This window comes from Pogona vitticeps, chromosome 3 (assembly GCF_051106095.1).
Source record: "Pogona vitticeps strain Pit_001003342236 chromosome 3, PviZW2.1, whole genome shotgun sequence".
Lineage (NCBI taxonomy): Eukaryota > Metazoa > Chordata > Lepidosauria > Squamata > Agamidae > Pogona > Pogona vitticeps.
The window spans coordinates 195,951,949-195,978,528 of NC_135785.1; the positions used below are offsets into that span (position 1 = coordinate 195,951,949).

General features: G+C 41.0%; 1 protein-coding gene across 1 annotated transcript in view; it reads left to right on the plus strand.

The window, feature by feature from the left end:
* USP9X (ubiquitin specific peptidase 9 X-linked) overlaps positions 1-26,580 on the plus strand; it is a 131,824-nt gene that overhangs the window by 33,078 nt on the left and 72,166 nt on the right. Inside the window, exons 3-10 of the mRNA XM_020783881.3 lie at positions 1,583-1,728; positions 2,010-2,089; positions 7,521-7,633; positions 9,051-9,269; positions 11,030-11,145; positions 19,039-19,290; positions 19,394-19,532; positions 20,579-20,731. Of these exons, the coding sequence (XP_020639540.3) occupies positions 1,583-1,728; positions 2,010-2,089; positions 7,521-7,633; positions 9,051-9,269; positions 11,030-11,145; positions 19,039-19,290; positions 19,394-19,532; positions 20,579-20,731 (1,218 nt within the window). The remainder of the gene's footprint in view (positions 1-1,582; positions 1,729-2,009; positions 2,090-7,520; positions 7,634-9,050; positions 9,270-11,029; positions 11,146-19,038; positions 19,291-19,393; positions 19,533-20,578; positions 20,732-26,580) is intronic.

Consider the following 26,580-nt stretch of genomic DNA (forward strand, 5'->3'; position numbering starts at 1 on the left):
CAGAAGCATCCCAGATGTTTCTGGATTCCGGCTCTGCGAGTGATCATCTTGCTTCCTCCCTCATGACTCCTTCCTCTCTGGCTCTCTTCCTGGCTCTTCAGTCTCTTTCTGGCTCTCTTTCTCTCACTCTCTTTGTCTCCCCAATTCTTTGTGATTTCTCTCTCCATGTCTCTCCATTAATCCATTTTCTTCCTCTCTCACTCACCTCACTCACTATGTGTTAATTATTTCTGTGATAATACTGAAATTCTGATCTTCTATCATCACAATTAGACTCATTTGTTTCCTGAAGGTAGAGCAAGAAGTTTGGATAGTTTATTTATTTATTTATTTATTCATTCATTCATTCATTCATTCATTCATTCATTCATTCATTCAATTTTTACCCCGCCCCTCTAGACAACGTCTACTCAGGGCGGCTTACAAAAATTAAAACACATTAAACAATGTAAAAAAAATTTAAAAAAATAACTAGCCTATTTACTGTGGAATACTTCAATAAGCAATATAGCCATAATATGAAAGATTTTTTATATAAAACAAGCATATTTAAGTTCATGCGTCTCTAAATGACAAGGTGAATCAACTTCAGATAAAAAAAGGCATGTAGTAAGAGTCATTTTTTTTTCTCAGGAAGCAGTGGTAGGCATTTGAAAAACAACTATAGAAATTTATTCGTGGAGGTTTTCACAGCCAGCATCTGATGGTTGTTGTGGGTTTTTTGGACTCTTTGACTGTGTTCTGAAAGGTGTTTTTCCTAACGTTTCACCAGTTTCTGTGGCCGGCGCCAGTCTCTGTGGCCGGCATCTTCAGAGGACAGTGCTGTCCTCTGAAGATGCCGGCCACAGAGACTGGCGAAACGTTAGGAAGAATAACCTTCAGAACACAGCCAAAGAGCCCAAAAAACCCACAACAACCGTAACAACTACAGAAATTGCTATATACTGCAAAAACATACCAAAATGGATACGTGGAGGTGAATCTTTAAAAGAGAAGATTAAAACTATTAGTCCAGACTTCTCCAAATTTGGCATAGAGCAAGCCAGTACTGTCTGCTACTACTCTTCCAAATGTGGTCCTGATTGAAGAACCAATTCAGTGGTTATAATGTCTTCTTTGGAATGTCCCCTTATATCAGTAATTGTTTATACAATGTTGTTTTGACTGGTCATGCAATACAAGAGGTGCACTTCTGTGCACTTCTAATTATAATCTAAAAACACAAACCTGGAATGTCAGAGAACCTGCTATAAATTGTGAATCTCTTATGTTTGATGGCATAGGAGCAAGGAGGCAAATGCATCTTTAAAAAGTGGAACAAGAAGGAAGAAGCAGGTTAATGTTTATTAGAAAGAAACATCAAAATTTTATGAAGTTGTACCATCTCTGCTTAACTAAAAAATGGGTAGCATGAAGAAACAAGAACTAGGAATATTACACAGAAAAAATAGAAGATATTAGTGTGGAATACAAATTTTGACTGGTTAGAAGTACATAGTGTAGCTATCTTTATACACAGTCAAGAATTACTGGATTTGATGGATTCACTTAAGTAAAGTACTGTATGTGACTTCTGATTCAGACTTCGTCACCTGATTCTTCAAATGAGAATTCCCCAGCTACCCCCCCTGATGAACAGGGTCAAGGTGATGCACCACCACAACTTGAAGATGAAGAGCCTGCATTTCCACACACTGACCTGGCCAAATTGGATGACATGATTAACAGGTAATGTCTTTAAAGGTCTCCTTCCTTCCTTCCTTCCTTCCTTCCTAATTATAGGAGGATATAAATTGCTTAATTAATATCTACTGGCACTTTAGCTACCTTTATTGTAGGATTTTAAAAAGTCAGAATATGAAATGCTGATGTTCAAAGAACTTTGAAGAAATAAGCATGGTAGATTTTTCTCACTCAGTGCCTTAATATGCAATTCAAACTAGTTCATCTTTTTCCAAATGAATGTGGAATGTTTTAGATTTTTAAATAACATTGCAATATTTTCTTAGACCTCGATGGGTTGTTCCTGTGTTGCCTAAAGGGGAATTAGAAGTTCTTCTAGAAGCTGCTATTGAGCTTAGTAAAAAAGGTATGTTGAAAATGAAGCTTTTGAAAAACATCTATAATAATAAAATATAGCACCTTGTTATGTCTCTGCTACTTTTATTGCCTTTTGCACATAAGGGATTCTGCTGCAAAGTACATAGCATTCAGCGATTGGAGTATGTAAATACTTTGAATTAATGTGTGTGTGTGCGCGTGTGCGCGTGCATGCATATTCAGTAAATACTGTGCTGCTATTCATCTCCAGGAAACTGCCTGAGAAAGTTAGGTCTAGGGTTTACCTAGGGCCCTGTTGCTTGCAGTGCAGCGGCCTGGCCAGCCCTCTCTCCTGTCATGGTGGCCAGGTAGGGTGTTAGGGAATGCCAGGAGAGTGACACATGCTGAATGAGGTGTGTTTGTGTTTCTGTGTTAATCAGCTCTTTGTGCTTTGTAGTTATTTTTGGGACATAAGAATTATACAAGGTTTTTGAACTGTATTAGAGGTCTGGCACCCTAACCTCAGTGTTGTTTAAGGGAGAAGTATATGTCAATTTATCAGTATATTTTCTTCTGGTTGGATAAAGAACATATGTAAATGAATGCATTTTATTATTTCAGATATTCTTGGAGCATATTGTTTCCACTTGCAAGGAATTCACTAATTTGCTTTGTATAGTCGTTCCCATGAAAATCCATCAGCAATAGGGGAGATCCATAGTGACGCTTATGAGAAAGCTTATAAGAATCACAACAAAACAAGGGATCTGCAAAAAGATAATAATTATGTTGTTGTTCAGAGAGCTAGTCACTTCAGATGTTGTCTCCATTTAGGTTTTTTAGAGGTGGGTGAGATGAACACAATTGTGCTCATTCCCAACTATGTTAAAGTCTTCAGTTTTTCCCCTTGATATTAGTAGGGAGCTGCCACTTCCATCCTTGATAACTTTAAAATAGCTAGCCAGAAGATAATTTATCTAGATAATTATATTTACTCTTTTTATATTAATCTGTTGTTTCTTCCTTGTTCAGACACTCTTCAACTGGTTTTAATTGTTCTCCCATAGACACTTGATGCTCAGTTCCTCCCAATTCCTTTCTTTTGTTAGGACTTCCCTTTTGTCAACATTTCCTGTGACTGAGTTATCACTGAGCTGTTTCAAATGTGTTTTCCCCTTAGGAGTTCTTACGTTGTTTGTGCCCCTCCAAATGAGTCTGCTGATACCATCTTCAATGCTTGGATAATGGCTACATTCAGTGATCATGACTAGAGATGGGGACGAATATAAAAACGGATTGCTTTTTCCGACGAATATAGCCGATTTGTTAAATATTTGTCAATCCGTATTTGTGAGTTCCAAAGACCCCCACAAATATGAAGGAATGAATATTTACCCATTTTTATTCGTCCTTCATATTAAACAAACAAACAAACACAATTCTGCCTACTGGCTGCCGATCAATGGATCGGTGGCAGAAAGGCAGCCACCACCCCACACAGCCTCCCCTCCTTCCTTTCCCTACCTTAGGCCCCACGCCACACCACTCTCACCAACATCCTCTTACCTTAACTGCTGCTGCCGAGGTCTCCTGGCCTCGGAGCCATGCATGTAAAAATGGAGACTGGCTGCCCTTTGCAAAGATGGCAGCTGTGGCATCATGTAGGGTAGGGAAGCTGCAGCTGACATCTTTGCAAAGGGCAACCTGGATTCCCTTAACCTGCCTTAAGGGAATCCAGGCTGCCCTTTGCAAAGATGTCAGCTGCAGCTTTCCTACCCTAAATGAAGCCACAGCTGCCATCTTTGAAAAGGGCAGCCATCTCCCTTTTTACACGCTGTGGCTGCGAATGCCTGATGGAGACCTTGGCAGCAGCTATTAAGGTAAGGGGGTGTTGGTGGGAGTGGGGTGGGGGCTAAGGTAGGGAAAGGAAGGGGTGTGGGAGGTAGGCTGTTGGGGTGGCTGGCTGTGGTGGTGGGGCTGCCTTTCGGCTTCTGATCAGCCGATCGACGGCTGGTAGGCAGAATGGGCTTCTGTGCCGTGTGGTAAACTCTCCTGGGGGACCCAATTTGTGGGTGAATAACTCGGATGTCCAATATCCAATCTTCACCAAAGTTGGCAGGCGTGTTGGGGAAAGAAATGGGAAGCTCCGTAGTGATTCTGGAGTCTATATCTGGGGAGAACTTTCCTGGAGGGTCCTCTTTGTGACTATATAACTCGGGGGTCCGTGATCCAATGCTCACCGATATTTCAGGGGTTGTAGAAAACCGTCTGAGGAAGCTTCCCTGCAAATTTGGTGTCTAGGTGATTGGGGGCCAGTGTTACAGCTGTTTAAAATGCAGACGAGTGGTTGAATCAATTTGTCAAAGAATATTCTTGTATTTCTATTTGTTGATCTGTTAACCTTGATGAATAACGAATCAAAATGAATCACCATTTTTTAAATTTGTCCCTATCTCTAATCATGACATAACTTGAATTGATGCGGGAAAGAATGGTATTATGTGAAATAAATGCTTTAATTATTATTTAGCACTGTATGAATGCCAAGTAGCTGATCCCTAATGCAAGCATGCTTTTCTGGGACAAATATGGAATAGAATAAATTGATAAAAGGAGGAATTTCTGGAAAAGTAAAGAAAATAAAAAACATGAAAAGCAAATGCAAGGGACAGAGTTACAAACTTTGTGGAAATAAAATATATCAAGAATTAATTCAGATAAACAGGTTGATACAGTTAGTTGTATCTCTAACAAACCCCCATTACCAATAATTCTGATACCAAGGATACAGAAAGAGGTTCATCTTGCTGCTCAGCAGAACCAGGCTTGCTGCAGCCTGCCAAAAAAACAAACAAAAAACTGTTTAACCAAACTAGTGGGACCCTGGAAAGTAGGATACGCCTAGGAAGTTCTCCACACAAATGGTAATTAATGTTATGAAGTCAACATCTGGCTTCAGAGAAATCCAACTGGCCATTTTAATGCTGTTACAGATGGCAACACATAGCAAGCTCCAAACTCCCCAAGTGCTGGATAGTTTATGATTGTGAATGAGATTAGTTGTGATGTCACATTCCTGTGATAAAATGTTTACCCACTCGGCTAGCTTACAAGAAAAAAAGTATCTATTGACTACTCTACTTCAACATTATAATTGAGGGTTGTTTTTAGGGCAATTACATGAAATATGAAGAGGAGTTGCATGCTCAGAATGCCTCTAGAGAGGATTGGAGTATTGGCATCTGTAAAACAATACAGTGGTGCCTTGACTTATGAACTTAATTGGTTCCGGAACTCCGGTCGTAACTCGAAATGGTTGTAAGTCGAAGCACCATTTCCCATAGGAATGCATTGAAATGCAATTAATCTGTTCCTGCCGAAGGAAAAAAATCACCAAAAAACCTCACAAAAACCACTACAAGACCCATCAGAAACACGATTAATCCATTCTGGCCGAAACAGGGGCGGGGGGAAACAAACAAACTGTGCAAGACCCTTCGGAAACGCAATTAATCTCTTCCGGCTGAAGGAGGGGGGAAAAAAGAAAAGCAGACTGTGCAAGACCCTTCGGAAATGCAAAAAAAGGAAAGTAGAAAGCAAACAAGCTGTGCAAGACACTTCGGAAATGGAAAAAAAAACAAAGCAAAAAGCAAACAAACCGTGCAAGACCCTTCAGAATTGGGGGGGAAAGCAAAGCAAAAAGCAAACAAACCCTGCAAGACCCATCGGAAATGGGGGGGGACCCAAAAAGCAAACAAAGACTGCAAGACCCATCTTGGAAAGATAATCCCACCACCCAGTTCAAAACCACACTGCAAAACCCCCCAGAACAGTTTTTAAAAAGTGGAAAGCAGCACCTTACCAGGCAGTCCAAAGCCTCCTCCGAACGTACACTCTCTAACCGCTGGGGTGAAAGAGCTACAAAGAAGCAGCCACTTCGCCACCAACAGTTATCAATTTGAATTCCCCGCCTTTTTCCCCTTCCTTTTTTCTGGTTGTAACTTGAAGCTCTGGTCACAAGTAGAAGCAAAATTTTGCGTCCGGAGCTGGTCGTAACTTGAAATGGTCATGTGTCAAGACGTTCATAAGTCAAGGCACTACTTTAACTGAGTGGTATACATTTTGTGGAACATGTTCTGCTGCCTTATTTATGGTGTGATCTGATTTAGCATGTTTGGTTTGTATTTGCTTCAGAAAATTAATCTGTTTTGATTTGACCTGCATATCCAAAAGGGAATTTTATAATGTCACTGTTTTGGAGCATTATTTGTATTTGTGGTTTTATTTTAAATGCCACTGCTTGCATCCAGTTTACTATTCAGTAAATAACATATGTGCTCTCACATACATTTCCTAGGGTAATTACTTGAAAGACATTATTTTCATAACAGCTAGGATATGACTCAGCTGGGTTTGACTTAATTCTTACTCAAAAATATAGGGAAGATTTTACTGGCTAACGTAACATTGAAAGTGCCAAGCCTCTGTTATATAGGCAGCCATTCATTGTTACCAGTATGATTATTTATTCTTATGAAATATTTCTTTGAAATGAAATAGAAAATTAAGCACTGGAAAATATTCTACTTCATGCTGTATCACACAATACTCCTTATTAATAATAATTGTCTCCGAGTAGTTAACATTTATCAGTGGTGATTCTGAGAAAATTTCTTCAGAAAAATTTCCCTTTTATTAAATTTTGCAGGCTTTGCCCAACATGGGTCAAAATGGATAAGGTTACTAAATATGGTCAAACTTGATTTTAAGCCACCTCTCCCTTTATTTCTTATGTAAGATATTCATGCTCATGCAGATAGAAGATATAATGCAGTAGCAAAGAATTAATGCAAAAAGGACGAGAATAGAAGCTGAGTTAGATTCTAAATAGACTATGACATGTCCTTGAGGGGAAGAAGGCTGAGTGTGAAGAAGTGATGTTTGAGTTGAAAGGTTTTCAGGTGTGTAAATGGGAAATGGTGCACAGAGTGCACATGTTTAAATCTTATGTCTAGTATAGCTGATCATTTAATAGAGACTTCCAGTTTTCTGAGCATTTAACAATTACAGTTTTGGAGTTCTTTGATACTATTTTGCAAGCTAGAAATAAATGTAGAATAATGCCATACAGTTGTTAGAACTGGCTTTGGATGTCATATGGGTAGTAAATGAATGAATGAATGAATGAATGAATGAATGAATGAATGAATGAATGAATGAATGAATGAATGAATGAATGAATGAACGAACGAACAAATAAACCAAACAAACAAACGAACGAACAAATAAATAATTGTTGTGCATGGCTACAGAATTTTTATATAGAGATAAGCTTTCCTTTATGCATTTTATTTAAAGTATGATGCATGTTGAAGACTTGCTGTCATAAAACATTTAAAAACTGCTTTCTTTTGAAGCAAATTCTGAATGATTTACTCTTAGTGGCATGACCATAAAAACTGAATTTCTTTTTGACACAGGCCTTGATGTAAAAAGTGAAGCATGTCAGCGATTTTTTCGAGATGGTTTAACAATCTCTTTCACAAAAATCCTTACCGATGAAGCAGTGAGTGGCTGGAAGTTTGAGATCCATGTAAGTTTGGAATAGCTATGTAATGATATGTCAGGAATTTCAGGATTCTGTAAATTAGTATATGGCTCTTGAAAGACTCCCTTCTTTTTTACTATATATACTGATCAGCCATATCATTAAAATTGCTGACAGATGAAGTGAATAGTGTTGATTATATTGTTACAGTGGCACTTGTCAAGGAATGGGATGTATTAGGCAGCAAGTGAACAATCAGTTCTTGAATTTCATGTGTTGGAAGCAGGAAATAATGGCAAGCAAAATGTTCTGAGTAACTTTGACAAGGGCCAAATAGTGATGGTTAGACAACTGGATCAGAGAATCTCCAAAATGGCAAGTCTTGCAGGGTGTTCCTGGTATGCAGTGGTAAGTACCTACCAAAAATGGCACAAAGAATGCCAACTGGTGAACCAGCATTAGGATTGCAAACACCCAAAGCTCATTGTTGCATGTGGGATGTGAAGGCTAGCCCATCTGGTCTGATCACACAGAAATGCTACTGTACCTCATATTGGTGAAATACTTAAAGCTGGCCATGATAGAAATCTGTCAGAACACACAGTGCATCAATTTGCTGTGTATGGGGCCGCATAGCCGCAAACTGCACACCAGTTAAGAGTGCCCACAATGACCACTGTCCACCACCAAAGGTGCCTACAAAGGGGCCATGAGTGTCAGAATTGGACCATGTAGCAATGGAAGAAGATTGCCTGGTCTGATAAATCATGTTGTCTTTGAGATCAGGTGGATGGCCGGGTTCATGTAGTCGTTTACCTGGGGAAAAATGGCAGCAAGATGCACTATGGGAAGAAGGCAGTCTGGTGGAGGCAGTGTTATGCTCTAGGCAAAGTTCTGCTGGAAAACCTTGGTTCCTGGCATTCATGTGGATGTTACATAGAAAAGTACCACATACCTAGAGATTGCTGCAGATCACATACACCTCTTCATGGCAGTGGTGTTCCCTCACGGCAGTGTCCTCTTTCAGCAGGATAATGCACCCTGCCACATTGCAAAAATTGTTCTGGAATGGTTTGAGGAACATGTTGCCTGGCCTCCAAATTCCCCAGATCTCAATCTGATTGGGCATCTATGGAATGTGCTGGAACACCAAATCTGATCTATGAAGACTCCACCTTGTGACATGCAGGACTTAAAGGATCTACTGCTAATGTCTTGGTACCTGATACCACAGGACATGTTCAGAGGTCTTGTGGAATCCATGCATCAGAGCTGTTTTGGCAGCATAAGGAGGGACCTACATGATATTAGTCGGGTGCTTTAAATGTTTTGGTGAATCAGTATATTTCCTTGTGTCTGAATTTGAATACTGTACTTTGAAATAATTAAATGCAATAAAAGTTTTAAAAATGTTATCTTTATTGTAAGAGTTTCATATTACAATTTTTTGTGTCCCTAACAGAGATGTATTATTAATAATACTCACCGCCTAGTAGAACTCTGTGTCGCCAAGCTGGCCCAAGATTGGTTTCCTCTTCTTGAACTTCTTGCAATGGCCTTAAATCCTCACTGCAAATTCCATCTTTATAATGGTACACGCCCCTCTGAAACTGTTCCTGCTGGAATTCAGCTGGCTGAAGATGAACTTTATGCTCGTCCTCCAGACCCACGATCACCAAAGGTATGTTGATTGAAATGTTGGCTAACAGCAGATCTTTGCTCAGCCTTGTGTGGAGACCTGTGGATAACTTCCGGGGTCGTTGGCTGTTTGGTTTTGACTAATCCAGATGTAGAGAAAGCCTGTAAAGCAAAACCGGTTTTGTTCTTGCTCTTAGTTGCCCTACTGTAGTGTTAACTGAATTGTAAATACATATAGAAGTGGTTATATGTTTATTACAGCATACATTTTGCTTATCCAGGAACCAGCATAGGAATAATATCGAAATAAAAGTTAAGCTTCTGACACTTGTGTAGCTGATGTCACTGACTGTTTGGAACAGTTTTCGGAGCACACCTTTATTGAGTCATTGTTTACTCTTTATATGTTGTTTTTCTAGAGTATTAAATATCCAGCTTTCCATTACATTGATGGTGAGCAGTGTACTTGAACGATGCAAAAGATTCAACCCTGTCAAAGCTGGTCTTACTTGCTTCTAGACAGATTCAGTGGGCTGACTTGAAAGTGCTAAAGTGCCCTTTAGAACCTGTTGACTTTTATTTGTATAAATTATTGAAATAAAATCTGTTATCCCAGTTGAGCCTCAGATAAGCAAGTCTATGAAATGTCCAGGAGCTTTTTCATATGTCGTCTTGTCCAGTTCTCAAACTGGGTAAGAGAGCAGGCCACAGGATTATCTTCTCTTTCCCCGACTGTTGTTTGCTAGCATGAATTCTGTTCCCTTTTTCCCCATGAAACTTCCATTCCAATTGGGTTTTTATGTTTCTGTGTGTATCCCCAGATACATAACAATTTGTTAGGTTTACAGTAATGTTAAATTTTGTTAATACTGAACATGGGTCTGTCTTAAACAAAATTTGAAGTTGGTTTAAATTCTTGAATAAGAATAAAGCCTGGATAACGTTAATCGTGTTAATAGAGCTGCAGATAAATACCTGCCCTTCAAAATGGAAACTTATAAAATCTGCTAATTTCATGGAAATATATGGCATTAGTAAGGCCTCTGTAGTGTATGAGGTGAGGTGTCTCAATTCATATCATGGGGTATTAGAAGGGAGGTCAGTATAGCCTGTGTGAGATCTGTTACAATCTTTTTTGCATTTTCGATGGCTTACAAGTATGGAAGTCTTGCGGCTACAAGGAGCTGTATTCAGAACATATTAGAACTGAGTGGGGTTGGGGGGGGAGCCGTTCTATGTCTTCACCTGACATCTGACTTAAAAGGAAATATTACATTGATTCTTACTTGTTTTAATAAGCCACAGTTAAATGAGACCTTTCTAATTTAATCATATCTTTTTGTATAAATATACAATGGTGGCATCTTAACTTCTCAAAGCATAAAGTACTTGAAAAATTAAAGGATGGTAGTCTGAATTCTTAAGATTGCTGTGGGCACAAACAAGGCCTCCCAGATCATGTTGAACTGTTCTCCCATCAGCCCTAGCTAACAGTGGTGAGGAACAGTGGAGTTGGATATCAACAGCATATGTAGCGGTTTAGATAAGAGGACAATCATGGATAAAATATCAGAGAGAGAGAGAGATAGAGAGGTTGTGGCACTTCTGAAGACTAACTGTTGTATTTTAATGTGAGCATCCATTAATCAAACCCATGCCTTCAGATGTTTTAAAAATCATGGTGAAAATATCATCTTGACTTCTAATTTCAAGTAAAGGAAGATACAAGACTTGTTTTTTGCAACATAAATTTGAATCTGGTGGTAGAAATTCCTTGTAAAAGCAGGAAAAATTGTTTTGCAGGGTTGGCTAGTAGATCTCATCAACAAGTTTGGCACATTAAATGGGTTTCAGATCCTACATGATCGTTTTATGAGTGGATCAGCACTGAATGTTCAGATTATTGCAGCTCTCATCAAGTAAGTTCTTTTTCTAAGGATGTATTTGGGAGATGACAACAAAATTTAACAATGAAATCCTTCAGATTAACTCAAACATCTGTATTATTAACTTTTGTATAGTTGTTATCTATATAACCTGTATGTTTATGTTTGCTCTGTTTTTAAAATGTTAGGGAGATTTCAGCTTATTTATTTGTTTGTTTGTTTGTTTGTTTATTATTTGATTTGTATCCTGCCCATCTGGTCTATACGGCCACTCTAGACGGCTTATTGTCCAATTTTTAAATTCACCCTATTTTTCTACCTACAGGAAGGTGAAAATATGATAGTATCTACATCGAGACAGTGGGTTTTATTAGATGGTAGTTTTGTCTTAGTGCATGTTTCTTAATCCTTGATTTAGCAGAAAGTGCTTCTGAGTACATGATGCAAGGATTTCTTCTGATTGCCCCTACTTACTGCAGTTCCCCATGCCATATTTCATTCTGTTATGGCAAGTCCTGCCAATGGTCAGGGGATATTTGTTGCAGGGACATGTGTCTTGAGTGGAGAGAGGTAGATGAGTGGAAAGTCTAGTTTCACAGCTTACACATGTAGGAGTGCTTTCCTCTTACTCACAGCCACCAATAATACAAACACAGTCCTATTTATATTGATTAACTTCAGTCCTGAATGCCAGGTACAAAATTATCCTAATTTCTTCACAGCACATGAGAAATAGTGATACAATATTACTGCTTTTGAAAAAAGGGATCACAATTATTATATTATTTATTGATTGCAGTTGATGAGTAGTTGTCTATTTTCTTTGTAAATACCAATCTAGGTACATACTGTTAAGCTTACAAAAAGAGTCAGTTAGTTATGAGTCAGTTTGAGATCCTGACCTCATCCAAAGACTTGTGACCTGGGTGTTGAAATTATAAATCTTCCTTACTTCTTTGTGCAAATTAGCTATGAAGTTTACATAGTTTGCAGAAGATTTCAGATTTCCTTTTTGCTTCATGTAGAAATTGCAGGTTTTGAGCATTAGAAAAAAGAGGGTGAGTGGAGAAAATATAGTGGCACATTAAAACTAATAGCCTCACTGTAACCTTTTATATATCAAAATCCTTTTAATGTGCTTAGGAAACTATGGAACACTGGGATGAAAGGTTTCTTGCAAGCCCTTATACTTTTCCTAATAGATAGGCATTTGTTAATAGGATAGCAAACAACAAAACCAATGTTGGAGACTTGTTTGAATGGTACACATCATTTTTAGTGCTCCTGCATTCAAAGTATGCTGATTGTATACCTCCCCATAGCACTTAAAGCACTCTGGGTGGTTTACAATTTAATTCTGCAGGCTACATATTGTCCCTTCCCCTGCAAGCTGGGTACTCACTTTACCGACCTCAGAAGGACGGAAGGGTGAGTAAACTTCAAGCTGGCTACCTAGGATTGAACCTGGATCTTGAGCAGAGTTTTGGCTGCAGTACTACAGTTTAACCACTGTCCCACAAAGCATCCAAAGTCAGTAGAGCCAGGATGATATCCAACCTCTTGTAGTAGGGGACCACCAATAAGAAGGAGGAGACTGGAATAGGAATGTTGAAATAAATAAGCACAATGCTTACTGTGCAGTACTATCTTCTCTGGGCTTTATATATCCAGTAATTTTCATTCCTGTGTGGAAAATTAGTTGGTACTTCTAGGTTATATAATGTTATATAAATATAATTTATTTGTACTTAACCTGTTTGAGATTTAGTGCTTTGTATGAAGAGGCCTAGGGAGTTTTATCTTAAATGCCTTCTGTCCTTCAAAGTATATTGATAAGTGTTGACAGGGTCAGTGAGAAATGTGTTGATAATCAAGAGATTCTTTTATATTGAAACATATCCTTACTGTCAGCTAAAAAATTTAATATATTGACTGCCATTGTCAAAATATCTATTTGATGCCATAGTTTTGCTTCTGCAGACATTTGTCATTGTCTGCCTAAGCTCTCAGTGACTAATTCTATCAGATATCCCAAGTATATATTCAATAGAAACACTCATTAAAGCTTAGTAGAAGGCTATTCACAGTTAACCTGTGGCTCAAATGGAAATAGAATTTGAAATGTGGTCAAAAGCCTAGGGTGAAATTTGTGATAGAGGAAGTTATCTGGCTTCCACCAGTTAACCGACATCCATCATTTCCTTACTCAGAAGTCTCCCAGAATTTTGACCAGTGCTGTGTGTTGTAGTAGTTTTCCTCTGAGAAAGTGGGAGAAAATTCAGTTTCCAAAGGGAGTACCTGTTCTTTTCACTCAAAAGCCACAACCAAAGCAACACTATAATTGTGGAACATTGTTGTAGTGGTTGGAGAGCAGTGAGGACTGTGCAAGAGTTCCAGTGACTGTAGAAAACCTTGGCCCCAACCACTTAGCTTGCCTAGAAATGTTCGCCTTCTTCTTCGTTGTCTCTCTGAATGCACACAAATGGGTTAGTTCTGCACCTTCGCAGGACTCCTCAGAACTTTCTAGAGCTTTAAGACATGCATTTGGCAGCACGCCTCCCCCAAGTGTGCGTGCTGTGCCCGTCTGCAGAGCCCCTCAGTTCCTTTTTGTTGCCACTGAGGTTAGAGTCCCCTCGACACTGGAGCTGTGTTTTCTGCCTTTTGTGAGGCAGTTTTCTTATGAATCTCTATTTGAAAAGGATGCTTGTTGTGAGTGACTTTTCTCTCCTCCCCCCCCTTCCCGGTTTTCCTGCCATTTTATGGCTCCGGTGGGTCCTTTCAAATGGTGCACCTCCTGTGCAAACAAGTCCCCCTCTCAGATGGCTAACTGGTGCCTTTTCTATCTGGAGAAGCAACACCAAACCCATTCTTGCCAGGAGTGCAAAAGACTCACGAAACTAGCGCTTAAACTTAGATTACAATGCCTCAGATCCTTCCTTTGGGTGTGCTCTTTGAAACCACCTACTACCAGCAACCCTCCTGATATGAATCCTATCTTGACCTCGATTCCAAGAACAGACAGCACTACTTCGGCTGAAGCCTTGTCATTGGCATTGCCACCAAAACCAGGTTCATCTTGTTCCAAAGTCCCAAACAAACCTTCGTCAAACAAACCTTCATCAAAATCCTCATCGTTAACCCCAAAGGCATACTCAACCTCAGCTCGAGACCTGTCTTCTTCCAAACAAAAGAGAAGCCAGATTAGCCCATGGAATCTGTACACTAAAAGAAGTCAAAGCGAGCACAGAAAACTAAGCACTGGCTTGAGTCTACGATTGTGACCAAAAACCACATATACCACCTTCAGGCCAAGTTTTATTACCAGCTCTGACTCATTCACCTGATTACAGCCATGTTCAGGCTGATGCCTTTGCCAGCCCGGCCTCTGCCCACAGTAGCCCTCCATCTACAGGGTGGGCCACAGCTATCCAACTGTCAGATTCTGCCTCTACCATACAGGATTCACCAGGACCTCGACAGCATCTCGCTAAAACGCATCACTTGTTGTGGTCAGCTGAATCCCCAACTAACTTTCCAACACCTGATTCAGATGTTACGGACAATCATCCTCCATCACCTTCAGAGGATTTCACCTTATTTCTCACTTAGTTCTTAAAATGGCTAAGGTTCTAGAACTGTAAGTAGAACATTCACCTCCACCCAAACAAGATTTGGTCTTTGATTATATCAGTCAGGATAAATAACCACCACTCAGCTTTGCTATCATCCCAGCCATGCTTGCCCTCATCAAAGAATCTTGGGATAAGCCTTCTATTCCATCTCAAGGATCCAGAAGAGTAGAGAACCTCTATTGTACTCACGAAGAGGACACTACCTTCCTAACAAAATGCCTGCTGCATAATTCAGTAATTGTTAAATCCATGCAATCTCGAGCAAGAAATCATTCTGGGATAGCCCCTACTAATAAAGGAGGACAGGTAGCTTGACATTCTTGGACGCTGGTTATATTTTATCACATCCTTTATTAGTTAGTTTATTATTATATGGTCATAGATCCAAAAAATACAAAAATAAGCAAATTATATAAGATAAACTCATTTTAATTCCTATTCGCCATGCTGAGATGTGCCTCTTCAGCTGCTTTGCATTTGGAGGCTGGCCTTCAATTGGTGGAATGTCAAGCTTGGCTGTATGCATTCCGATTCTGGTTGGAGGTGGTATATGCTCCCACAACCAGTGCGTATTTATACTGTTTACAAAAAGATGTCTTTGCCAGCTCATGGCATAAGGGATTTACTGACAAATTACATCTTTTAGGCTTCTCTCTGGACTTCTTTCTGAGTCAGCCTTATGATAGTACCAAGTCAATTATTGTACAATGCATTAAAGACATAGATCTCCAGTATTCACTAGCTTGTGCAGACAGGACCTGCTCACCAATGTACAGTACTTTGGTTTAAATTTTAACTTCCCCAAGTTAGCAAATTATCTACAGTATATCAAATCACAGTACCAAGGTATCATTTTGTCTTCTCAAGGGCTAGGTTTAATTGCTTTCCCTCAGCCTTGTTAAAAGGGTGCTTTAATAATATTCCTTATAGAGAAAGGATATGCCCCTGTGGGGAACAAACAGTTGAGTCCTTGGCACACACCATATAGAATGTAGTTTATATAGGTCCGAACGTAACCGTTACCTCTACCCAATAATGTATAAATGTACTCGTATAACTCCCACAGACTACCTGAAGTTTTTGCTGTCTGGAGAGAACCATTTTCGCTGCCCGGTAAGCAAGGAATGGGCGCGAAAACACAGGGGCGGCCATTTTTTTACCCAGTGGCCATATTGGAACCGCCGATCAGCTGTTCTGAAAACATCACTATGAGAAAATCGGTAAGCGAAACAGCTTACCGATCATTGCAAAGTGATGTTTTACCATTAAAAATACCGCAGTGTGGTCGCTTTTGCGATCGCAAAAACATAATCGCTATGCGGATTCGTCGTTAAACGAGATGCCCATTAAGCGAGGCACCACTGTATCTTATATAATGTGCTTATTTTTGTATTTTTGGGTCTATGACGTTATAATAATTAACTATCTAACACAAGATCTGTACAACAGCACCTCAATAATATCAAAGGTACAGCACCCAATGGTGCCAACCTCCGTTCTACCAACAACCATATCAACAATACAAGCCTGCTTCCATTGACAGGTCACACCCTCCACCTCCTCATATGGCTCCTTAATATTATTGACTCCAGCATCCATGCCAGCCTCCCAGGAGACTGAACAGGAAAACCAAGCAACATTTTTAATTCCCTCCCAACACGGATTTGCCCTTTCTCCACATCTGCTCACTCTTGGCTGGCACCCCTTTGTCCATGTGTGGTCACGCATCACCAGTGATTCCTGGGTTCTATCCATCATCCAATCTGGCTACCTTACAGAATTTTCAGAACTTCTACCTAAAGGCCAATTAAAACATACAATGCCATTCCCTGCCCTAGAGGAGGAATTTCATCACATGATTACCATCTTCTCCTATATAGACGATTGGCTGCTGCTGCTGAACTCTTATTCCAAGGCCAAGTGCAATGCTGTATTTACCCTCTCTACTCTGGTGGATCTCATGCTCCAGGTAAACCTTTTGAAGTCCAAACTCGAGCCATCCCAATGTGTCAACTACATTGGAACATGCCTAGACTATCATGCTGCCAGGGTTTTTATACCTAATGAGAGAATCTTAAAGCTCTACAAAGCAATATGCCCCTTCCATCCTTTCACTTCAGTGATAGCTCACTAAACCCAATGCCTTCTTGGGCTTATGGCATCAACCACCATGGTGGTTCAGCAGACCAGACTGAAGATCTTCAGTCTTGGTACCTATATGTATTCGACATCCAAACGGATCACCTTTCCAAGTACCTCACAGTAATGCCGCAACTGGCAGACCAATGTACGTGGTGGACTTAATGTTTCAATCAGTCACCCATTCCGCTCTCTCCATCTGTTGTGTCCAAGTGACCACAGATGCAAGCACCTTAGGTTGGGTCCACATTGTGACAACCACACCATACACGTTCTCTGGTCAAAGAAAGACAAAAAGTTACATATAAATCATATAGAACTGCTTGCAGTGATCAAAGCCTTCCATGCATTCCAATCTCTCATGAAACGCAAAGTCCAGGTGGCTACAGACAATACCACTGCCTTTTTTTATATAAACAAACAAGAGGGCAATCACTATCCCTTCTCCTCCTAGCAGTGCAGCTTTGGCAATGGTGCCTTGACCCCCCCCCCCCGCACTCCACCACCCCCAAACAGTCTGCGGTTTAGAAAAGGTTGGGGACCATTGCCTTGGAGGACTCAGAAATATTTAACCTTCTCCGAAACCTCAGTGGTTTCTACAGTTGGTCCTCCATCATCTGATCCATCCACCCTTTGAACCTCTGGCCACTAATTCCCTCAAGCTCCTTTCTCTTAAGACATTTCTGGTTGATATCGCATCTACTTGACAAACTAGTTAATTAGCAGCATTACAGGCAGATTACCCTTACCTGCAATTCCACCCAGATAAGGTCAACCTACATCTCAGTGTCTCTTTCTTACCCAAGGGTGTCTCAGATTTTGAGATCAACCAACCTATTATCTTTCCAACGTTGTTCCCGTCACCATCCTTGGACTTGGAATGTCTGCTTCACACCCATGTTGTGAAATGGTCTCTAGAATTCTATGTCTCTCGCACAACACCTTTTCTCAAGTCTCCTTGACTATTCATCTGTTACCAAGGACCAAACAGGGAATGTCAAGCATCTTCCCAGACACTTTCTTGCTGGACATTTCAGAACATTGACTTGGCCTGTGAGCTGGCATATAAACCTGAGCATATACCAGGCTCAGTCCGAGCACACACTACCAGAGCTGTTTCCACATCCACAGTTTTGCTAAAAGGTATTGATATCACACACATATGCAAGACAGCTACATGGCCCAGGCTCTCCATGTTCATCTCACATTATAGACTTGATGTTCCGGTCAAAAGAGATGCAAAATTTGGAAGAGCTGTCTTGTCCTCTCATTTATAGTGATGGCCCACCTTCCGGTAAGTTAGTTTGCTAGTCAACCATTTGTGTGCATTCACAGAGACCACAAAGAAGAAAAAGAGGTTACCTACCTGTAAATCTGGTTCGTCGAGTGGTCATCTGTGAATTCACACGTCCCACCCTTCCTCCCCTCTGTCTGTCACATGTCTCATCTTTCTGTTTGACAGCAGCAGACTCCTTTTTTAGGAACTGAGGAGCTCTGCACATGGGCGGAGCATGCACACTAGGGGGAAACGTCCTGCCAAACACGTGTCTTTAAGCTCCAGAAAGTTTCAAGGAGTCCTGTGCAGGCGCAGAACTAAGCTATTTGTGTGAATTCTTAGATGACCACTTGAAGAACCAGAGTTACAAGTAGGTAATCTCTCTTTTTGCGCAATACTATAAGTAGCAATTTTTGGCAGTTTGTTTTCTATTTTGGTAAATAGCCATTTGATTTGGCAGTGGTACTGTAGATTCTCTTTTTGAAGATGATGTTCTCATTTGTCTGGATCCTCTGTAATATTTTTGCAGAAGTATCTTTTTCCCTTCGCTGTTCCTTTGATTTGTTTGTAGTCAAAATTGGGCAACCTCAGAGTGTCCACAGGTTTTCAACTGGCAAAAGTAAATAAAATACAGTAAAAAAACGATAATGGTCACTGAAATTTTTATTCTGTGAGAGGGTTGGTGAATAAAATCAGAAAACCAGGGCAACTATTGCAAATAGGATGACAAAACTGGGGGTGGGGGGAGGGATTTTAATTTGTTGCTGATTAGATTGCCTCATTTGATAAATCTCTCTAAAATATGCAATTCAGTATAACATGGATTTCCTAAGATATTACTTTACATCATTTTAACATTTACACTTGTTTTCCCCCCAGACCATTTGGACAGTGCTATGAATTTCTAACACTGCACACAGTGAAGAAATACTTCCTTCCAATTATAGAAATGGTTCCACAATTTTTAGAAAATTTAACTGATGATGAACTGAAAAAAGAAGCCAAGAATGAAGCCAAAAATGATGCTTTGTCAATGATAATCAAATCTCTGAAAAACCTAGCCTCAAGAGTACCAGGACAAGAGGAAACTGTAAAAAACTTAGAAATATTTAGATTAAAAATGATACTTAGGTAAGACTTTCTTCCATTGTGTCTACAGTTTGGGAATTTAAAAAAATATTTTTTGTATGGTAGGGTCGTATTCTGCTTCTCTAATGCATTGTTTTCTCCACAGGTTGTTACAAATTTCTTCTTTCAATGGAAAAATGAATGCACTAAATGAAGTTAACAAGGTAATATCTAGTGTGTCATACTATACTCATCGTCATGGCAATCCTGAAGAGGAAGAATGGCTTACAGCAGAAAGAATGGCAGTGAGTTTATTTGCACTTACTTGATCACAAGCTTTTGAAAAGATTTGCATCTTAATTTCCAGGAGATGGTTTCCATAACAGTAATTCATTTGATGTATTACTTTTACCATATATTTCTGCCTGTAGATTCACACAGTAGCTTTGGAAATTAAAAATAGATCATTAATGGTAAAAACTCAATAACCAAACATTTGCTAGAACAAAGTTATTTTGCACTTTAAAAATAGTAATATTTGATAATTTTCCAAGGAGAATTTTATAGATCTCATGCCACTGTTATTTCATACATTGCCCAGAATCCTGTTGGGATATTATTCTGGTGTAACACAAACAATGTAACTCTTGAAGGCAAGCCTCAAGATAGGGAATCAACATAAACACTGTGTGTTGCATGCTGAGTTGCTTGATTTAATACACAACAAATAATATATGTGGTGATTTCTTAACTTTGACACATATATGTCTAGAAGTTACACTGTGTTGCATTTGTAGGCATAACAGGATTTGACCATTGTCTCACAGGTCATAACATCCGTCATGCTTCCTTGGTAGAGCTAAGGCTTTGTTATGACCATGTGTTGTTCTGATTTTAAACTTACTGCTTGTGGTGGTGATGGTTCAGTTTATTTTTCTGCCTCAGCAAAATGAAACATACAAGTAGAACAAGGTAAAAGTTGAAGAAAAAGACAGGGTCCTTGGTGACAGAGACTGAATTGTGCTGTCATCTCTGCCAGGTTGTGCTGTATTTGCTTGCTCTTAGAAACTAAAATAAACAATTGCCCCAAGTACACATGACCTTGATAAAATATATGTCAGATTATAGAATATGAAGAGGTTGATAGCTGTTAGCCTTTGCTGCTTCTCCTAAATATCTGCTTTTGATATTATCCCATCTTAGTGGTATTCTGGAAAAAAAAACCCACATTTGATTCTTCCACTGTTAAGGCCGTTTAAAAATATTTTGAATATTGCTGTTGACTGGAATAAAAACAATGTAATGTCCTGATGTTTAAGTAGTATGTAATGTTTTTCACCCTTAAATTCAGGAGTGGATCCAGCAGAATAATATCTTATCAATTGTGTTACGGGATAGTTTACATCAACCTCAGTATGTAGAAAAATTAGAGAAAATTCTTCGTTTTGTCATCAAGGAAAAAGCCCTCACCTTGCAAGACCTTGACAACATTTGGGCTGCACAGGTAGAGACCAATAAACTGTTATTGTGAATGACAAGTTTTGTTTTGCATTCCTAATTACAGGGATGGGCAGAGTGCCATCTGTTTTCCCTGAGGAGCTCCTCAGGGACCCAGGAGCATTGCCCAGGCTCTTCCACAAACCCTTAAAATTAAAACACAATTTCAAAACTCAGAAAACCTTCTCGTGGTCTATTGAAAAGCAATTTTGACATATGCCTTTGTGCTGTTGTAAGCCTTATGGACTTTTCTTGAAGCTGGAAGTGATTTTTGTGGAGTTCATGGGGTAGACATCACATGTGCTAGTTAGAATGTTAGTAGCTGATTTTTACACTGAAAATGTTACACTTAAATAATTATTCCTCTTTCTGTCTGTAATATACCACTGTTATTTTACTGTGAAAATAGAAACAAACGAAATTGTTACTAACATTTATATTGGAGATTAAGCCATTAGTCTGGCTATTGCTGCGATTTGTTTACATACTCAAACCTTAAGATTTGTATCGCATTGTTTAATAAATTGGTTCTGTAACTAAGGAGTTGAAATGTTACATTGAAACTACACTTAGATGTAATTCAGCATGACAGAATGGTAAGTTTTAGACATTGTGGTCTGCCACAGATTTTGAGGCCCTAAATTGTGATGCCGAGGTAAACTATAAGAACAGTTTTGGGTTTATTACTGTTTAGAGCAGTGCTTCCCAACTTTGGACTACAACTCCCACAAAGCTTGGCCAGCACAACTAGTGGTGAAGGCTTCTGAGAGTTTTAGTCCAGGAACCTCTGGGGACCCAAGGTTTGAAACTATTCATTCTACATCGTGGCCTCTGTGAATGCACACATATGTGTCTTGTCTGCGCCTGCGCTGACGATCTCGGAAGATTCTAGAGCTAAAAGTAACAATTTTATGATGTGATCTCCCATGAGGCACATGATCCTCCCACCTATCGTTCCCCACAGTTCCTTTTTTCCGCCGTGCTGAAAGGTTCTACGGAAGAGCGAGTGAGCGATATTTTGGCTTTTGTGCCACTAATAACCAATTACCTCAACAGACTTTTCCTGTTCTGATCTTCCGTGAGTTTTTGCTTCTTTGTTCGTATTATACTTCTCAAGACTTCCCCCCATCCTTTTCCTCCCTGGGACTTTCAACTGTCCTTTCCCTTCCTTCCACCCTTTATGGCCTCTTCAGCTCTTTTCAAGCACTGTCAGCTGCAGCAGTAAAATACCATATACCGATGGCCACGACAAGTGCTTCTACTGTTTGGGTGAGGAACATCAAACCCAGTCCTACATGGCTTGCAAAAGTTTTACCAAACTCGCACTAAAACACAGGCTACAGAGGTTAAGATACCACCTTTGGGAAGCAGCCATGGCCCCTGCTGCCGTTGCTCCCATTGAGGCTCTGCATTCGGAAGCAGCTCTGCCGCGGCAGATTTCATCATCTGCCACCCTGGAGCATTCTACTCCTTCGCCCCATTCCAAGGAAGGCTCCGATACATCTAGGGCTTCCAAGTCTAAAGCCCCGAAGGTGCATGAACAACCTAAGAAAAAAATAGAAAAACCTGTTACCAAAAGTCTAAAAAAGTTAAATCTGTTCGCCTGGATCCACCCTCTCCAATACTGGAAGAATCTTTGGAGGCTCCAGGATCTGTAGTGGAACGGGATAAGGTGCATATTCCCTCGGCACAAGTTCCAGTCATGGCTGGTAGCTTCTCTCCCTCCACTGGCCATATCGGGACTGAGTTTCCATCCAGTCCGGCCACTGCCTATTTGAGCCCAACATCAGGGCGGGCTTTTGACACTGAACCGTCTGAGCCTGAAACTCCTCAGACTCCAAAGAAACGAAAGGAGAAGAGGAAACATATTGAGCCACCTACTCCAATGTCTCAGTTTGGTCAATGTTATCAATTTCCATTCTTCCTGGCTTACCAGCAGCTTGCCTTCCCACAACTTGGCATGGAAAATTTTTTCCCCTTCGCCAACCAATTTCAAATGGAAGCATATCATGGTTTCTCCCAAATGACCCCAGCAAAATGGTCCCGTCACGAATCCCCACCTCACTGTGAGAGTGTTCCACCTTCTACGATGACATTGAAACCTCCAGTACCCCCTTCGACATAGATATCACTCTCGACATCGAGGAAATGTCATTCTCACTGTGCGGGCATCCACCCACTGAAGCACTCTAAACATTCCTTAAAGGAATGTCATGTCACATGATTTTATCCCAACCTGTCCCACCTGCGGTACATGTATCTCAGACGACTTCTCACTCAGATGATGATTCCTCACCTACTCCATCAGCCTCGGATCAAGACACTGATACAGAGTCATCACTGGAATCTGCCAATATACCCACTCCTGAATCTGATCCTATTGACACGCGCCCGTCCTCTCCATCAAAGGACTTTACTTCTTATTCCAATTTGATCTCCCGCATGGCTTCTGCTCTTAAACTCCAGGTTGAAGAACCTCCTTCCCCTGAATCGGATATCATTTTTGATGACATCCACAATGAGAAATCACAACCTCTAAGTCTTGCTTTTATACCTGCCATGATACAAATAATTAAAGATGCCTGGGACACACCACCCTCAAATTTGTGAATTTCGAGATGTACCAACAACATGTACAGAACCCATGGTCCTGACATGGAATTTCTGGCCAAACATCCTGCCCCAAATTCCATCATAGTCGAGTCCAATTTGCCTAAATCAAGAGGTAAATCATCGATCTCACCAACTAACAAGGAAGGGAGAAAATGCGATGTCATGGCTAGGAGAATCTATTCTTTGCAATCTTTCCTGCTCAGAACCACTAATTACCAAGTAGCGATGGGCGCCTTCCAACAACATCTATGGGCAAAAATCCTGCCCATCCTTGAGTCTGCCCCAGAGTCCATCAAAACTGACCTCATGAATGCCCATGTGGAAGCGGCCTCCCTGGCAAAGCGACAAAAGATTGCTGCCAGACATGCTGCTGAAGCCGCTTCTAAGTCTCTATCATCTTCTATAGCCATTCGTTGACATACTTGGCTCGGGTCTACGTCTCTGAATGATGATGCCAAACACAGAATAGAGGAGCTTCCTTTTAATGGCATGGGACTCTTCAACCAAAAAACAGATGACACCATGGAGAATCTTCATAAAATTCGAAAGACAGCTAAAACTTACATGAACCAATCATCCTTTTGTTCCTACAAACCACAATACAGACATTCCCAATATTACCAACAACCTTTCCAACCACTATGGACACCAGTCCCTCCGGATGGGGCGCTCATTGCCTGCAATACAAAGTTCATGGACTTTGGACGAGACTGGAATCAATATTACACATAAATCACTTGGAACGCATGGCAATCATAAAAGCCTTCCATGCTTTCCTACCACTTATACGAGCCCGAGTCGTCCAACTGGCAACAGACAACACCACTGCCCTCTTCAAAGTCAACAAGCAGCATGGTACCCACTCCTCCTCTCTCCTCTACCTGGCAGTCGACCTCTGGGAATGGTGCTACCAGCACCATGTTTTTCCAATTGCGGTGCACATCTTCACAGAGAAGAACTACTAGTCACCTTACATTGAGATCACATGAGTGGTCCCTCAACACTTCCATCTTCCACCTCCTCTGCTGCCGCTGGAGAATGGCATACATCAATGTCGTTGCCTTGAGATTAAATGCAAAATTCAAGACTTATTGAACTCGAGCTGGGGCCGATGCCGGTTCCATCGGAGATGCGTTCATGATCAACTGGTCGAGGGGACTTCTTTATCTCTTCCCCCCAATTCCGCTGGTACAACAAACAGTAATTTGAATCCGTCATTTCCATTCCAATGCGATCTTGATAGCCCCCAGTGGCTGAGACAACCATGGTTCCCTTACCTTCAGCCGATCTCGACAGACACATTCTGACTCCCTCTGCTCGCCAATCTTCTGACGCTGAATGGAGAGATGGTCTACTACCCAGACCTATCATCCCTTCACTTGACAGCTTGAAGGATGCTCCCGACCTTCAGACAATCCTAGACCGAGCTTGAAAGCCGTCCACCAGACTCCTGTATGAAAGCAAGTGGAAATCCTTCTTTAAATACACGAGGGAAAAGAACTTAACTGCCGTACCTGTCTCCATCAAAACTTTGCTCACTTACCTTCTTCGTCTCTTCAACTTGGATTTATCTCTCCCAATCCTCAGAGTTTACATTGCGGCAATGTCACATAACAATCTGACTCCTCCTCCTCTGCAAGACTCTTTTCTCATCCAGCTGTTAAAAAGTTTCTCAAAGGACTTAACAACACCCTCCCCCCACCTCATCATATTACCCCTCAATGGTCACTGCAAATCGTTCTTAATGCACTTATGCATCCTCCATTCAAACCCATGGCCACATCCGACCTGAAATTACTTACCTTGAAGACAGCTGATCAGACCCTCCCTTCATCCAATTTCATCCTGACAAGGTAACTCTGTACTTTGATGTTTCTTTCCTCCTGAAGATTGTTACTGACTTCCATAGAAACCAATCAATCATTCTACCGTCCTTCTTCAAATCTCCATAATCTCCTCTAGAGCACATGCTCCACAGAATTGATGTTCGATGTTCCTTAGCATTCTGTTTGAGCAGATCTAAGGATTTCCAGACCACCAACAGACTATTCATCTGTTTCCATGGTCCTAACAAGGGAAACGCTGCATCTTCTCAATCTATCTCCAGATGGATAGTGCAGGCTATATCCCTTACTTACCAACTATCAGGAAAACTGCCACCTGACCAGCTTAAGGCTCACTCTACTAGAGCACTATCTACTTCAATTGCCTTCCAATGTGGAACGGACATTCCAGATATGTGCCGTGCTGCAACCTGGTCCACCCCTTCAACCTTTTGTCAAGCAGTACCGGCTAGATGTCAGAGCATGAACTGATGCTGGTTTTGGCAGAACTGTTTTGGCTTCCTTCCTACCGTGACGTCCCGCCTGCCAGTAAGTGAAGCTTTCTAGTCACCCATATGTGTGCATTCACAGAGGCCATGATGAAGAAAAGAAGGTTACTTATCTGTAACCATAGTTCTTCGAGTGGTCTTCTGTGAATTCACACTACCCACCCATCCTCCCCTCTGTCCGTCATGGTGCCTTAATAATTCTATACCTTTGCCTGATGGTCTTATTCTAGGAACTGAGGGGAACAATAGGTGGGAGGAGCATGTGCCTCATGGGAGATCACACCATAAAATTGTTACTTTTAGCTCTAGAATCATCCGAGATCATCAGCACAGGCGCAGACAAGACCCATATGTGTGAATTCACAGAGGACCACCCGAAGAACTATGGTTACAGGTAAGTAACCTTCTTTTTGCAGCCATTCCCAACTTTTTTTGGTCTATGGCCATAAACACAACATGAAAGAAATACAGTGGTGCATCGCATAACGAGCGCCCCGTTTAACGAAGAAATTGCATAGCGATGGCTTTTTTGCCATCGCTTTTGCGATCGCACTACGATCTTGCCTATGGGGTAAATCGCTTTGCGATTTTTCCCCATAGGCACCATTTTCCCCCAGCTGAGTGGCGGGAGCTTTGAAGCCCCGCCTCTCAGCTGGGGGAAAATGTCAGCAGTGGGCTGCGGCCTCGGAAGGACCCCGAAGCCACCGTCCCCTGCCAACAGTTCCCTTCCGAGCTCTCAAAGGGCCCCCTCCGATATTGGAGAAAGCCCTTTGAGAGCTCGGAAGGCTCTCAGCGGCGGCGGGGGAAGGGTACGGGGGTGTCGAAGGCTTCCAGGCCTTTGCCTGGAAGCCTACCCGGCACCCCCCCACCCTGTCCCTGCCGCCGGCAGCCTCCCCGCGCTGCCTCCCCCG